Raw genomic sequence first — 17,462 nt, forward strand, 5'->3', positions numbered from 1 at the left:
CTGTCCCAGGGGTCTCTGTAATGCTAATTCCCATTGACGCTAATGTATCCCACTTAACTACTAGCGTTTCCAATTTACCGGAGAATATAGCTTGACAAACTCATAAGGACGAACTTAGGCCTGAAGCGCGGGGACCCCTCAAAAGCGGGGCCTGAGTCGGTCGCCACACTTGCCACCCCCAAACGCCGTTCATGAGCATAGTAGACACGTGCTACCTTTAACTCGGTCAACAGCGCGCCCGCATAATTATTCATGGGTGGGGTAAGGTTTGGGCAAACATGTAACGGTGAACTGTTAAGTTTCACGGATGTAAGCCAAAACATGATCAGAAGTGAAGAAGATGCAAGCTCCCCCACCCCCAATCAGCGGGCGCCCTTTGTTAGCATAGCGGCACTACAACGACAGTCTAAAAATCTTGATTATACAATATTTAACTTTTTAATCTGTGATTCGGATTGCTCCCTTTATTTCTACTGATTTCCCATTTGTTGTTTCTTTTTAAATAATGTTTAAATACTGAGCAACACAGTTTCTACAGTTTTACGCATCTCGGTAATGAACAAATAAATGAAATAGATAATTATCCAACTAATATTGAATGCGTGTACTCTCAACAAAACTTACAAGTTATTTCGTTCTAAGAAAGTAATGCTTGGAAGCATGCATACAGATTTAGAGACCTCTACACAACAATAAGAGAGGTCTATATTTGAATTAGAGATGCCTTTTATTCATTTAAATATGTCTACAATCCATTTAAGGATTTTTTGAACCAATGTCAAGTTAGGGAAGTCTCTAATTTTGTTAGAAGGATAAAGAACTCTCTTATATTATTTATATAGGTCTCTACAATTAAATTAGAGAAGTAATTAATTATTGAGGTCTCTAGTTGAATTAAAGAGGTCTATAATTGATATATAGAGATCTGTAATTAAACTGTAGAGACCTCTCGAAATAAATAGAAAGGTCTGTATTGATATGAATATATGTAACAGCGGCCGCCCAGAGGGATATCACAGTAAGTCAGGGGTGAAATCCGCAACGCTGTCTTAGCGGATTGTGGTCCGTGACTTGTAAAGTAGGCGGGATGTTGATGCACTATTTCGGTTATTTCCGATAACTCGAAATATTCTACGGAAATATCCGAATGGGCGCGATTGATCTCGTTGAAAGCGGTCTTGGGTTGGCGTGCATTCCTTGCTCTGAGCTGCCTTGGCCGTGTGAAGAGAAAGTATGGGTGTTACAAAAGATATCATCAAGCCCGGAACTGGTAATTTAGTTTTATAAACTTACGCCGAAGGGAATTTAATTATTTTTAGCTTATATCTGCAAGAAATCTTTCTTGCAGTTGAAGTTTGATGATCTTTAAAACAATCGGCGTGCACAGCATGTCCGCTTAGCATGCTCACGCTGGGAGCCCTATAATGTAAGACGTCGATCTGATATTTATGTTTGTTTCGGTCAACCCAAACAACATAAATATCAGGGTAGATGACTTACATTGTATGACTTAGGAAGTTGAAATTCATGACTTTGTGCTTATCCAGTTATTAATAAAACCATAATCACGCAAGCACTTGTGATAGCAGTTTTTACATAAACTAAATGCATATATTTTTAAAAAATCATTTTGTAAAACTTATGACTCGTCTGGTGGCTTAAAGTCATCACAAAATTTTGTTGTCGTGCAGAATTTTCAGTTGGCTGATGATTACCCCCCCCCCATAAATTCTTGATCTCCAAACTTTTTTCCATTCGTACTTGTGCTCAAATTAAGCCCTTGCACACTATATATATTATAAAGTCGATTAAAACACTGCAACTATTTAGAACACTTGTACATATTAGTGTTTTTGCCTACTAGTTTCTCAAGTGAAATTTATGAAACAAGTTGATTATTTTGTATTTGTTTTTGCAGGCCACGTTGAGCAAAACATTGAAATCAACAAGTTTCTTCAGCTTTCTTTCAGATAGCAAATGTAAAATTTTTATTTATCACATGATAAAAATGCATGTTTTATTTGTCAAGAAACATGTATAATGGAGATACACAACACACCACCCCCTCCGGTGGCCTAACTGGTTATAGTGTCTGCCTTGGATGGAGGAGGTCACAGGTTCAACTCCCAGCCAAGTCATCCCAGACTTTTAAAAAACATTGTAACATATGCCTTGCTTGGTGTTTAGCATTAAGAAGTTAGTGTTTGGACTGTTCGGCCTGGTGTCAGGATAATGTGACTGGGTGGGACATGGTGCTACATGTCTGTGGCATGATGCCCCAGTGCTAGACATCACTATAAACTGCCACATTGCAGACATCGTTGTGATATGCCTGAAAAATTGTTAAAGCTATGTTAACACCCCAAATCAAACATGACACACTCTAATGTCTTTGTATGATGTTGCAGCCTTTACATATGCAAATGAGGGTGCTGACATGGTGAGCATTCAGTAAATGGGATTTAGACTAGGGTGCAGCAGGCATTATGGAACTGTGGACTACATGCAAGAATTACCGACTTCCAAGCTTAAAGAGCATAACTAGCAAAATTAGGCCCTCCAAAACTGAAGATTCGACAGCAGAAGTGCTCCAATAAGCATGCAATTTTACACTGTGCAAAAACATATTTGCAGATTTCTTTTACAAAGAGTTGTGCTTTATTTAAATTACAGTCAAGAGATTAGTTAGATTTGACTCAGCAAGTCATGAAAAAATATAATGGGACCACGTGTTTTGGAACTAGTTTCTCTTAACATACAGATGTGACCTTTGACTTGGTCGGCATAGGAATAATATCCAAAATTGGGTGTCAAATTGCCAGATAGCAGTTGCTTATTTAGCGGTTATGGCACAGAGTGCTGTTGATACTTTTTAAAACAGTGTAGACTCTGTTAAATCGATTTGTATATATACATGTACTATCTTTTAAGTGCTTGTTCTGTTTTGACTTGGATATAATTAATGTTTTATCGCACATCTATTCTACGATATACCCCACTATCATCATTATTGGCGAGTTTGAATAACAAGTAATGCATATGTTCGCTTGCCTTTATAACATCTGCTGTATGGACAATGGCTTCAATAGCACTTTGACAGATTTTCATTTCCCTTAAGAGAGCCTCATTTCCCTACTGGTAGCCTCGCTTATTTAACCTCTTCTGTCCATTGTTGCCCTCAATCTGGTTTCTACTGGATAACCAAAGTGCTAAGCATGTTCAATTACCATGTAAATAACACTGCATAGCCATGTGGTTATTGTCACAGTTACTTGGCGCGAGCTTGAAGGGAAAAAATCAAGCAGTGTGACAAAAATAGCTTAGATTAGCCCCATGACCCGTTCTGACACAGGACCCTCTCTTCTCAGTCCCATCAGAATGAGTCATGGGGGTAATCTGAGGTATTTTTTTCACTGTGTATGATTTTTTTTCCTTCAGATTATTGTTTTTTCCCAACATCAAGCTGACGTCGAACACCTGTGATTGTTGTGACAATGTACATCATAATTAATACAAGAATGAATTGTTGATTTAGTAGTGTTTATTGATAATGAAAATACGTTTTTTTCTCTTTGCAAAAGTTGCAAATAAAAACCACCCTGAATAAATACGGTCATGTACATGGACAAAATTTTGTTTCATATCTCTTACACGCTCACACGCATTAATTTTTGTATTGTTCAGTTAGTACAATATTGATGTGATTTCATTGGAAGTAATAATGAAACTTTTTATCATCCTTGAGGATATCTCTAAGTGCCAGTTTAAGAATTCTCTGAAACTCGCTTGCCCACAATGATCTGTATCTGAATTCGAGCTCTTTATTTTACAAAGTATTCATTTTGCTTGGCTGCCTTGTTGTCTTTGATCACAGTTATGAAAGAGTTGGTTAATTTAAGGTAGTTTATGTTACATACACAATAACATTTATAAGTGTTGGATAGATCAAATGAATTGAGTTCATATGACCGTGGCTGCTAGATTTTAAGTTTGTAGGATTTTCGTGCCTTTTAACTTTTCTTTTATTCCACCTTGATTCAAAAGACATAATTAACGTGGTAATACAAAGGAGACCAGCTTTTAATTTAGTGCAATAATACAACAAAGTCAGTTAACAAAATACAATCGGTACTTAATTAGGTTCTCAGAGAAATGCTTGCGGACATAGCTATTACGGTAGAGTTTTTTATGTCTAATTACAAGAGGACACATTGCATTTATGACGATTACACTTAAAAGGAACTAAAAGATAGAACTAAAACACAAATTTCAATTGATAAAAAAAATATTTAATTTGTATTTATTTATTAACTCTTTACCTTCTGCAAGTACTTGCTGCCCTGGCTACTAAGCCTGATAAGCAGCCTGCCTTCTAGCAGCTGTTTGTAGGCTGAACCCCAGAGCATCATAATAGCTGCCTGAGTGAAAACTTCTTGAGTTGTTTACATGCTGTCTACATTTTCTGTATCAACTTTGTCCCATGCAAACTATGTAATTTAATGAAAAATAAAATTTTAAACACTTACCAATGTTTTGTGCCACTCATTTCCACCAACAAGTACATATAATCCACAGGAATCAATGTTTATATTCACATATTTAAATAAAAAAATATATATATATCTCAATATATCTGTGTTTAAAATGTATATTAGATTACTTTTCTCACCAATATTTTGCACACCAATGTGTCCACTATTTTATTGCAGATTTGGTAATTTTTTATGATACTGCCTGAAGCACGTAAAAAGAAATCTATCTCCTTTGCATTTTCTTCTAAAATAAATGCTGGCCCTGAAACTGCTCTAAAGTCGTCCACATTTACCGGTCTCACGTGTTCCGACCAGGTTTGATTGTCTTGCGTTTCATTCTCGGATTCAGATAAATCTGAAATGTCAGGTGTCTAAACAGGACTTATGCTAATGTCCAATTCTTCATCTTGAATCTGGTTAAAATCAATATCATCAATTTCAAATCCTTCAAAACTTCCATTAATCGTCGTCGGAATACGTGAATGTTGACATTTTGTTTTACTGTCACCATTGACCTCATTTTCAATAGAATTTCCCGCTTAAATGCTGTAAAACTACTAATAGAATATGTTCATCATTTTATGTAAGGACTATTTTCATTGGCTAAATATTATAAAAGAGAACGGATGTTTGTAATTTCATCCAATACAAAGCTTTAATATGAAACGTGTATATGCGTATCTGGGGTTTCCCAACCCTTGGCTGAAACGCATGTATGAGCCAGCTGGGACAGAGAGTATTATTAGCAGCTTGTAGATGTGTCACGGGGGTTACAAGGCTATTTTTATGGTCGCATATATGCGTTAGCAGAAGGTAAAGAGTTAAAAGGGAATGTGGTGGAAGATAAGAGTAGTAATGAGTCGATGTTGATAAAGGAGATAAGCTGAACATACTGGCAAGCAAGAATGAGTGTGATTTGGATTTTTAACGTAGCTTTTTAAAAAAATCAAATATTGCTATGATGTCTGCAGTGTGGCAGTTCATAGTGATATCTGGCACTGGGGCATAGTGCTGCAGACATGTGGCATAATGTCCCAATAAGTCACATTATCCTGACACCAGGCCAACCTGTCCTAGTGCTAATCTCTTGATGCTGAGGCAGCTGCTAGTACCAGTTTTATACGTCTTTGGTATGACTCTGCCAGATTGGAACCAGTGACCTCCTGCATCCAAGGTGGATGCTCTAATCACATAGGCCACCGGTGCAGCCCAAGAAAGTCATGCAGGGTGGGTTAATTGGCACTTTTATACTAGCGTTTTCTGTTTAAGCAAAATTTTTTATATTTGCATCTTCAGTATTCCAATATTTCTCCTTGTGTCCACGTCGATTTGTCAATCTTTGCTTCAAATTGATGGTCAGCATTTGAAGAGTCTCAGCATGGAGTTAGACTGGGTTGAAATTGTTAGCGAGTTTTATGATGGCCTTGTTTATGATACAGCCTTTTTGATTGTTCATTCTTTTTCTATGGTCCGCTGTTTAAGGCAACAAATTGGATGCTACAGGATTGATGTTTTACCAACACATCATCAGTTTTGGTTGATGTTGTAAGTAAGTCCTGCTGAGTAACTCTTAACCAACAGACTACTTATTTTTCTGTTTCAGGACCAAATCCCAAAAAAGGGCAGACAGTCATTGTCCATTACACAGGTATATTTTTTATCTTCATCTATCTGGCTATATATGCTGCATTAACTCCCGTAAGGATTTTTTTTGTAAGGTTGCAACTATGAACAACTATGAAGGTGTCTCCTTTTTAAATTAGGGAAGAGATAAGAACAGAGATAACAAATTTTTTTGGGTGGGTATAAAATGATTGAACAAAAGCTAGTTCAGACAAGACTGGTATTTTGTTGTAATTTTTTTTACAATAGCCAGAGGGATAAAATAGGAATATGTTGATGTCTTTTTTTAAACTGGGCCTGACTATCTGATCAAAGATTGAAGATCACCTCGACATGTATTGTTTTAAAGAAACAAAATGGTTCATCTACCATGTGAACTTTTCAAAGACTTGAAAATTTATCACAATAAACTTAAAGGTCTAATTCTTTGTAAAAACCAATTTTTTTTCTCCTCTGCCCAAATTCAAAAAGTGTAGTAAAGTTATAATACAACACAGATTGGTATAATAAAGTAGGTGTATGAAATTTTGCAAGAAATTGTAATTTTATTCATGCAGTAAAATAATATTTCTTAATCATATACATTTAAATTGTCAAAAGAACTCTCCATAAACGTGAGATGAGTCCATTTCCTCACAAAGCCGACTTTCACCTTGTGTGAGTTGATAATGTTATTTACTGTTTTTCACCTGAAACTGACCTGGAATGTCGACAAGCCACCTGACTTGTGAGCTGGTCATGCAATTCTTGGTTTGTGTCCAAGACGGAGAGAATTTTAATTTGAAAAATGCGAGTTTCTCTCACCATCATAATCAATTCTTATTGTGTTCCCAAATATTGGTTTACATGTGCAAATACAAAAAGTGCATTTCACAGCTCGAGTATGTAGTGTATGCCAGTTTTCATAATTTTATATTTGAATCATCTCATAATAGGTTACAGTTGGTTGTTCAGAGATGTAGACAGAGGGTACAGTTTGAGAACTTATGAGAATTGAGATGGTTTGCTTTAAAAGTATTTCGATAAAATGTCACCTTGATGCTTTTATTTTGTGATTATTGGGCAAGGTTATTTAGAATAATTATGTTGCACCCTCTTGCAAGTTGAAAGAGTCACCTCAAGGAAGCAACCTTTTTCACCTGAAATGCATTCTGTAATAATATTCCAGCTGATAAGGTCTTGGACTTTTGGTTTATATAAAGAATTTGACTTTATATTTTTAGAATGTTACCATTTTTCCATTGTGGTAATAATCACCCCATGGGCAATGAGATGTTGAATAGACCTAAAGCACCCACACATGTTGTAAGAGGCAACCAGTGGAAGCAACTTTTTGGCCCGAGATGTATGCTGTAGTTAATATTCCAGATGAGAAGGTCTTCTTAAGGGAGTATGGTTTATATCAAGAATTTGGCTTCATTTGTTTAGGAGTTTGCCCTTTGATATTGTATTTTTTGCAGTTAATTTGGCTACTGAAACTTACTTGGCACTGTATAGCCTGGATTGTGCAGATGTGCCATTAAGCATACATGCAAACACACACACATACATACATACATACATACATACATACATACATACATACATAGATACATACATACATGAATTTTGTCTGGAGTGTGCACATGTTTCTGAGAGGGGATATCAGACTATTGCACAGTCAAAACATTTCTCCCGACTTGCTTACAGCAGGCATCGATCTTAAATTGGTGGTGGAAATTTCACTGCTTGCTACGACTAATTTTGAAATTTATTGTTCAGGCATTCTGTTTGCTAAATTGTGAGAGAAAAAAAGATGCAAAATCCCCTCTATTTCAGGAACATTGGAAAATGGAAAACAGTTTGACTCCTCCCGAGACAGGGGGAAGCAGTTTGAATTTAAAATTGGAGTTGGCCAAGTGATAAAAGGTAAGTATTCCAATAGGAACAGAAAAAACATCTCATTGGCAGAAATTTCATTGTATGCTATATACCAAGATTTTATGATGGCAATATTAATACTTTTGAGCAGTTTTGCAATATCAGTTCTGGGCAAGTCGACTTTAACAAAAAATTTAATTCCCTGCAATCTGTTGTATACACATAGCTGCCAACCCTCATGATTTTAGCATGAATTTCACGACTTTTTCAACGATATATGGATTCACGCCACAAGCAAAAAATTCACAAATTCTCCAATTCTCAATTTAAAATCTTTAATAAAATAACTGTTTTCTCGTTAAGTACTAGTCATGATATTGGCAGTTGCTGAAATAGCCCGGTACTGCTGGTCATGATATTAGTAGAACTACAGCCGATTGGTACAGTTGGCCCAGTAGCAAGCATTTTAGCCTATTTTAATCTATTTGTATAAGAGTAGTTTTACAAATGCTTTTGAGAGAAACTAGAGCCTACCTGGAATTTTGTTCTGCGCATGCGTCACCAACACCGATTTGAATTACTGTTTAGCATCGCATGTAAGATCTTGAAATTGGCTTCACCACCAAGGAAAAAGAAATGTATTGCTCAAAAGTGAAGTTTAATTTGTAATATACCAAAAATTGGCCATGCATTCTGTCATTAAACATTGATGTACATGATGCTTTTTGCACAGTGTGCCACAAATTTTAGTATTGGGCATGGTGGCAGAGACAATGTGAGGAAGCACATCGGTTGCAAAAACATGTAAGTTGGGAAAGTTAAGAATTCACAGATTTCAGCTCTGGAATATTTTAAGCCATTGACGGAAGTCCTGCAAGCTAACAACGCTGAAGCATTATTTGTGAGTTTTCTTGTTGAACACAAACTACCTTTATCAGCTGGAGACCATCCTAAACATTTGCTTCGACAAATATTCCCGTAGTCAAAGATCACTTCCAAATTTTCCTGTGGAAGAACGAAAAGTGCTGCAGCTCCTGTGCATTCCTCTCAGCAACAGAGACAGTGAAAGAGTATTTTCTCTCGTGAGGAAATATAAGACAGACTTTAGGGCCTTCTTAGGTGCAGAAAATTTGTCAGCAATTTTAGTCACCAAGATCAACCAGCAGGCAAGAAGTCTGAACTGGTTTGAAAACAAATTTATGATCAAGCAGTTGAGGAAGTTCAAGTTTGTCACATATCATGTCTTGATTAACAACCACAAGAACAAGTGAAGTTTATGAATACCATAATAAATAGAAATGCAGTTATATTTCTGCATATATGTAGTGTGTTAGTTTTATATTGTGATCTTGATATAGTGTAGTATTGACGGTCAGAGTGGATGGAGTTATTGTCATGGTATTTTTCATTAATTCATGTCCAAATTCACTAATTGTTATCCCTCTTTTCACAAATTGCGAGCCTGGAAGGCTGGCAGCTATGTATACATATCACGCATGTTCTGCTGATCATGCAATAGGAGGATCCTTACAAGATGTTTGCATGATGATTACACTGGTTTTTGGAATGATCAAATCCTTTAAATGTACCTTTGTTTGCAAACTTATGTTTTGTTGCCATGTTAGAGATGTTTCAGATAGTGCATTTTTGGTAGAATGTACTTGGTACCCTGGGAAGACATTTTGCTTTGGAGGATTCATCTACGGTTGCAATTCCTTTTATATGCATAACTATATGCATGATATATGGCACTCACTGTTGCAAATCACCAACATCCCACCTCTATCCACATACCGCTCTGGTGGCCTAGTGGTTAGTGCACCTGCCCCGTATGCGGGAGGTCGTGTGTTTGAACCCTGGCTGAGTCATACCGAAGACTTCTAAAAATGGTATTATTAGCTGCCTCGTTAGGTGTTCAGCATTTAGAGGTTATTGTGAGGACTGGTTGGGCTGGTGACAGGATAATGTGTCATTTGTGAGACATCATGCTACTTGTTTGTGGCATGATGTCCCAGTGCTAGACATCACTTTAAACTGCTACACTGCAGACACTGTTGTGATATGACTGGAAAATTGTTAAAGCTACATTAAAAATCTAAATCACACACACACACACACTCTCTATCCACATGGGTTAGAGTCCCACCCTCAACCATCATGGGTATGTGGGAAAGCTTGCCAGTAGCTTCCATTGGATCTGGTTTCCCCTGGGATTTTTCTGATTCTTTTCCACCATGTTTACTCCCCAGAATGTATAGTCTATCATGTACAGAAATCGGTGTTAACAACATTTAGTTCTGATACATATCCTTCATTTTGAACATTTCTGGTGAAATGTAGTGCATTAGTTGTAAGTTCAGATGTACCAAGACTATCTTTTTTTGTTATTAACTGATTTGGAAATAATCAACATAGGTTATGTTGCATTTTGCGGAAGTGCATGTAGTTGAAAGACTGTAAAATTTTGGTGCAAATGATCTCTGGAACTGGTTGAATTTCACTCATCCTTTGCAAATACCCTGTTTAGGCTTTAATGCTGTTTTCTGTTGAATAAAAATAATGTTATTTACTGGTTATTATATCTCGAGGAAAAGTTCGCGAAATCTTTTTAGTGATTTATTTTTTTTTTGGGACTACAGTAGGAAGCAGTAACAATTTTTTACCTATGTTAGTGTAGTAATACCTTGAAGAGATAATTAAATTTTCACCTATTTAGTGAATATGCATTTTCTGCATCAGTTGAAACATTGAACTGTGAAGCTTGGTTGCTTTTCTCAAGTGTGGTTTGCTCCAGATTGCAGCTTATCTTACATGATAGTAATCAGTGTCAGATGATGTTACGGATGACAAATGCAAGGTACAAGCATAAGGGCTTGCTTGCTTTCTTCAAATTAGTTATAATGTCCGACAAAAAATATGCATGTTTCCAGTTGGGCAACGGTTCCTGATTTTTATTGCCAACTCTAGCATATTTTTCCCTCATGGTAAAAAAACCCCCCACATTAAATATATACAACAAAAGACAATATGCCTACTCCAGTTTTAAAACCAGTGCAGTCAGAAACATATTTTAATTTGCCTAATACATTTCTAGAAATAAATTGTCCTTTAAATCGTAAAAATAATTCAAAATGTTTGGCCAGAATCACCCATCCCAGTTCCTGGTTAGTAAGTAAAATGTCCCTAAAAGGTTTAAAGTTGTAATCTGTTTTCAGGATAAAGGGATCTGGGGAAAGCGTATCATTTGTATGGTCAAACAGAAGTTTAGAGATCAGTGGGCCAATTCCAGAAATATAAAACTACATAGAAGCTAGTTGCCTTAACATTATTTTACTTGAGAATAAAAACAAATGTTGTGTACTCATGTCTGTTGATTTTCATTTGTTGGTCAATTTTAGACCATCAGGCCAAAATTCAAGTACATTCTGCACAACTGACCAGAGTCAGGAGTCTTAAAGTATATATATCTCTTCACAGCTCTTGTGTCTTCTTGAATGGTCGTTTTTATAGAAAATGATCAAGAAATGTGAGTGTTCATGACTGTCAAGACAGACTAATAAATATTCTATTTGTGGTGCGTGCGTCTGAAAAATTTGTCCTGGCCACATTTGATTGAAAGAATTGAATACCTGCATGTTTCATAATTATAAATCTACCTGCATATTTCATAATTATAAATCTACCTGCATATTTCATAATTATAAATCTCTGAATTTGTCATTGTACACATTTAAAAAAGTAGATGCTATATTTATCAGCATTGCATTTCTAAACACATGATTAATTTCCTTTTTTCATTTTCATGTATAGTTATTAATTTTGAATGCAACTTGGATGTCCTGTCTTTAAAGCAGAAAACTCTTTCCATTGCCAGCAATATTTCAGAATACTCTGGGTTTAGACATGAATAACAGAGAAAATAACTGTATAAGACATAATTATTAATGTTTCGATATTTGTTTTAGCTTTGGAAGAAAATAGCGAAACTAGCTTAATCTGTCTTGAAATAGGTGTTGGTCCATGATGAAGGTAATTGCTATATTACTTAATACAAGGGGATTGTTTACTTATTTTGCTTCTTTCTTCAGAGTATTTACTTGTGGACCCATTGTTTTTAGCAAAAATATTTGAATTTTCCTATCTTGCTGTGCTTTGAATATTCCAGGTGTATGTTAGAGTGATATTTGCTCAACTGTTTCCGAGTTTCATATAGTCTGTAGAGTGCTAGATGTGGTTGGCAGTTTGGTCGAAGATGACAGAACTTATGTAAAGCCAAAACTAACATTTTTGCAAGCAAAATTTTTATGAATGCTTTTGTTCTTTTCAGGCTGGGATGAGGGAGTTATGGCGGTAAGTTTTTTCTTCACATTTCCAGTTTTTAGCTTGCTATTGTATAGTATAGAAAAGCCGTTTTAGAGATCTGGCACAACTTAAGTTGGATAAATGTTGTCTTCTAAATTGGTCAGTTTGCTTTATTACGACCATATCCAGGGGTGTGCCTCTATTTATTATGACCTTATCCAGGGGTGTGCCTCTGTTTATTACGACCATATCCAGGGGTGTGCCTCTATTTATTACGAACATATCCAGGGGTGTGCCTCTACCCCCCCCCCCCCCCCATCACTTGTCTTGATCAGGCTTTGCTAATCCCATTTTTTAAAATTTCATCATTTTCTTCATTTTCTTGTCTATATAGTCTGTGCTACTGTTTAAAAGTATTTTTGTAATAACTGGGTACAACCATTATTATTGTTATGTACAAGATTATATACTTCAGAGTAATGTAGTGACCGATATAGTGGCCTGAGTGGTTAGAGCGTCTGCCTCAGATGCATGGGTTTGAATCCTGGTCAAGTCATACCAAAGACTTATAAAAATGGTACTAGCAGCTGCCTTGCTTGGTGTTCAGCATAAACAGGTTAGTGTTCTGATTGGTTAGCCTGGTGTCAGGATGATGTGACTGAGTGGGACATCATGCTGCATGTCTGTGACATGATGTCCCAGTGCTAGACATAACTGTAAACTGCCACACTGCAGACATCGCAACAGTATGACTGAAAATTTTGTAAAGCTACATAAAAAATCCAAATTGCACACACACACACACACACACACACAAAGAAATGTAGCAGGGGAAGATAAGTCACATGGACTTGTATTACCTTGCTTTTCATGAATAAAAGAGTTATTTACATGTTAACATCAACATCAAACTTCTGTCTTCCTGATAAATTGCCAGTAAAATTGGGAACTACCCTAGGGAACACTAGGTCATGTTGATCTACTTTTAAACATTTGACCTTGTCATTTAGAAAGTACAGGACAAGTTGTATCTATGCTTAAAATGAGTTTTTCTGCCACTTCCTGTATATCATAGCATGCCATACAATCCAGAGTTCATGGCTGTTAGTTTGTGTGTTTCAGATGCAGATAGGAGAGCGGGCCAAGCTGACAATCTCTCCGGATTTTGGCTATGGGGCTTCAGGAGTTAGTGGAGTATATCCTTTATAAAACAGTGTGTGCTGTATCACTCATTCTGTTTTCTATTGCAGAAATTTACACATTTCATTACAAACAATTTATCTGTGTGGGTTCAAGTCTGGGGCTTGGCCAATGTAGGTATGTGAGAAAGCTTGCCAGTAGCTTCCTGTGGGTTGGTGGGTTTTCATGGGGTCTTCTTGGATTCTTCCTCCATCAGTTATACAGACCACCATACATAGCAGATCTTGTGTTGATAAATGGTTAAGCTCAAAACAGCAAGAAATTTAATGGGGGAAAAATTGATCACGTTTTCTCACACTGCTTATTGCTTTTATATTATTTTTAATTCCATATACATGTCAGAAAAAACTCCGAATGATTTTAATAAGATAATTGCCCTTAGATATCAACATGCAGTTTAACATTTTTGTCCTTGCTAAAATCACTTGTCTATCAGATTTATTTTGATAGGGTGATAATAATTTTTGAAGCAAAAAAAGAATATTGTAAATACACTGAATGTTGGCATGTTTTAACTTCCATATGGCACAAATGCATGAAGAAAGAATATAGCATACATGTCTGTGTAAATATTATGCATGTCTTAATAGTATACATGTCTGTGTAAATAGTATCCATTCAGATATATAGTTTATTCTTGTTTTCTTTAACTCGTCCTACTATTCCACCCAACGCCATCTTGATATTTGATGTGGAACTTTTTGGAGTGAAGTAAGCTGAAATCACTTCCGTCTGCCTGTTCATCACACAGTCGTCATATATTAATTAGTATACTGTATTGCCTTTTCATGTTCTTGCTCAAGCTGTTAATGCTAGACACCATTGTATCAAAAAGATCCTGAGTAAATTGAGAGATTTTATCCAAAAAATGTCTACAGCAATAATTTTTGTTTGATGGTAATTTGGGATTTGCCAGAAAATGAAGCAAATTGATGGCAGATTAGGTGATTCAGAAATATAATTGCATAAGCCATTGTTGACTTCTCCGAGTCTCAACAGTGGTGTTTGCTGTTTTCAAATGTATGTCATTTCCCAGTTTGTTTATGTAACTACATGTTGTAATGTAGATGATAAAATAATTTCTATGAAATGTTAAGTCATAAAACTAATTCAGTTTTCAATATCTTAGTAAAGATTCACTTATGCTGACTGTATTTTTTAAATTTTGTGAGGCTTCTAAAAATGTACAACTGAACATTTTTTATTTTTGAAAGTTAACATGCAGGTTTTATTAACACAGAGTTTCAGTACTATTTTTGACATAACCTGTACTATTTTGTAAGATAAGTGTTTCTTATGATATTTTCCCGTTTGTTCTTTCGTCTCAATGAATGAAAAGTTCCCTTTCATACGGATTGTTCAGTTGTAATTATATAAAAAAGTGAAAGTATTCAAGATCATTTCTTATCACTTTAGATCATCATGAACACATTTTGTCAACACATTCCATATTTTGAGAGAACATTGAATTGGACATTTTAAACTACACATAATGGAGTTCATAACATATTTTGTATCATCAAGGGTATCGCATTTTTCAGGTTTTGTATGGATATAAGCATTTTTAGAAAATTACTTTGACCATCAGATGTTAAATTGTACAAAGCATTAGTAAATATATTCAACCGAAGTGCAATGTTGTATTATCACATATCAACACGTAATATATATATATATATATATATATATATATATATATATAATTATGGTACATAAGTCTTACTGGGAAATATTAAACAATTATATCTGACTTGTATCAATTCTTTCTGTCATATGACCACCAAACAACAAACCAATATGAGGAATAATTCCAGACGAAGGATTTAGTTGAAGAACAAAGCAGTTTTTAAATTAATGTTTTAAAGAACCTACTGGTCACATGAAGTACATAATATGCATCTTGCAAACAAAAAAATTCACACATGGTTTGTCCCATGTTAAATGTTATTGTTGGAACTTGAGTGCCAACCCTTTAAGTCTGGAAACCAATTTTCATTCCACCTTTTGACATGAATTAGAGGCCATGAGTGACCAAGTGGTCTAAGGCACTTGTCTTTACAGATCACTGATATCTCACCTCTGTCTACATGGGTTTGATTCTTGGCTCAGTCATTGTGGATATGTGAGAAAGCTAGACAGTAGCTTTCCATGGGTTGGTGGTCCTTTTCGAGGCTTTCTCGAGTTTTTCACCATATGTACTGGCCATCATGTATAACATATCGTGTGCTGAAAAATCCTGTTAAACCCACAAAACCAGACATGTTAAATATGAGGGAAAGCTAGACAATTACTTTCTATAGGTTGGTGGTTCTTCCCGAGGCTTTCTTGGGTTCTTCCTTCACCAGATACACTGGTCATATTGTATATCATATCATGTGCTGAAAAATCCTGTTAAACCCACAAGACTAGACCAGATGTGAATTCCTCCTGCACTGGATGCAGCAAGGGTTGATCTATATGACACTGCCGTGTTCACTGGTTGTTGGAACCCTGCTTGTTAGTACTTGATCTGTGCCAGTTTCTATAGTTTCTCTTGATGAATTTAGTGTAATCAGGGCTTCCTATCATGGCCGTATGTTCCAGTATGTAGGGAGTGTGGATAGGGTTGCATTTGCCCATGTTTTCTGGCAATTGACAGACCAGGCCTCCATTTTGCTGCGGAGATTGCGTTCATCATGCTCCATTCTTTGGCGCTCGGTGTTAAGAGGTTAGTGTTAGGACTGGTTGGTCTAGTGTAAGGATAATGTGACTGGGTGGGACATCATGCTATGTGCCCCAGTGCTTGACATCACTATAAACGGCCACACTGTAGACATCATAGTGATATGACTGAATTTTTTTTAAAAACTATGTTAAAAATCCTAATCACACACACCCATTCTTTGAACTGCATTGAAAACTAAATGGTACTAACAGCTTTGTCGCTTAGCACTCTGCATTACAAAGTCTTTGTTATGACTGGTTGACTGGTGTCAGGATAATGTAATTGAGTGGGACATGATGCCTAAGTGATGGACCTTCCTATAAACTGCCACATTTCAGAAATCATAGTGATATGACTGGAAAATTGTTAGAGCTGCGTTAAAAATCCAGATCACTCATGCACACACACACATTGAAACCTGATGATTTTTCAGATTTCTACACAGAGGGAACTGGGCAGCCCATTAATGACCCAGGTATTGTGAGGAATGGTTGCCTATGCATTTTGGAGGGAATGTTGTGTACTTGGGGCTGCCTAGTTGGGTTGGAGTGAGCGAATGGAGTAGTCGGGGCTTTCATGCTGTCGCCATCTTCTGAATGGAAGATTGCATATACTATTTGTACTGTTCAAGTTAGTGTTCTGTATACTTACCTGAATGTTTGGAATTGGACAAGCAGGATTCAGAACAGTGGACCCATCATGGAGAGTAGTATTGCTTGAATGGGGCAGGTCACAGCAGGGGTGGTCTTTGTTTTGCATGCTGGAAAGGTTTTATGGCAATATGCGAGCAGATAAAATCTTGAATTTTTAAACAAATACAGCTTATGTTGCAAATTTTTTACTATTTTAAATTGTTCATATTTTTTACCCATTTATTTTCTTGTTTTCATTTTATTTTCATCTTGTATCTTTTATTTCTTTCCTGTAGGACTTCATGTTTGTTTAGAAGGGATCAGTCTTCCATGTTTTTCTTCTTCTTAATTTTGTTACACCTACACATTTAGAACTTTTCATTGGCACTATATAGCTAGTAGAAAATGAGACATGCCTTTTCATGATTAGGACTGCGATACAAAAATCTTATAATAAGATGCATAGTAACAGCAACCTAAGTATTTTCTTTCCAAAATTGCTGTCATTTGCAGCATCTTCAGTTAAGGTTTTGCATGTAGTTCCTGTCTTGTACAACAATGTATGTTTGGTGCTTTACAACTGAGCAGCACATTATTTTGTCCCAAGGC

The 17,462-nt window shown here is 36.1% G+C and overlaps 1 protein-coding gene across 2 annotated transcripts; it reads left to right on the forward strand.

The window, feature by feature from the left end:
• Nucleotides 1-1,121: 1,121 nt before the first annotated feature.
• LOC149808227 (FK506-binding protein 1-like) lies at nt 1,122-14,386 on the forward strand. Of its 2 annotated transcripts, XM_089975193.1 has the most exons (6): nt 1,122-1,270; nt 6,136-6,180; nt 7,974-8,063; nt 12,343-12,365; nt 13,440-13,513; nt 14,178-14,386. In XM_089975193.1, the coding sequence occupies exons 1-6, from the start codon at nt 1,234-1,236 to the stop codon at nt 14,230-14,232; spliced, it is 324 nt and encodes a 107-aa protein (XP_089831319.1). In that variant the 5' UTR covers nt 1,122-1,233; the 3' UTR covers nt 14,233-14,386. The 2 variants fall into 2 exon arrangements, with proteins under 2 accessions (XP_089831319.1, XP_089831328.1); XM_089975202.1 differs by lacking the exon at nt 6,136-6,180 and having other exon boundaries at nt 1,154-1,270.
• The last annotated feature ends 3,076 nt before the right edge of the window (nt 14,387-17,462 follow it).

This window comes from Sinohyriopsis cumingii, chromosome 1, assembly GCF_028554795.1.
Source record: "Sinohyriopsis cumingii isolate HCF-2022 chromosome 1, ASM2855479v2, whole genome shotgun sequence".
In the NCBI taxonomy this organism is placed as follows: domain Eukaryota; kingdom Metazoa; phylum Mollusca; class Bivalvia; order Unionida; family Unionidae; genus Sinohyriopsis; species Sinohyriopsis cumingii.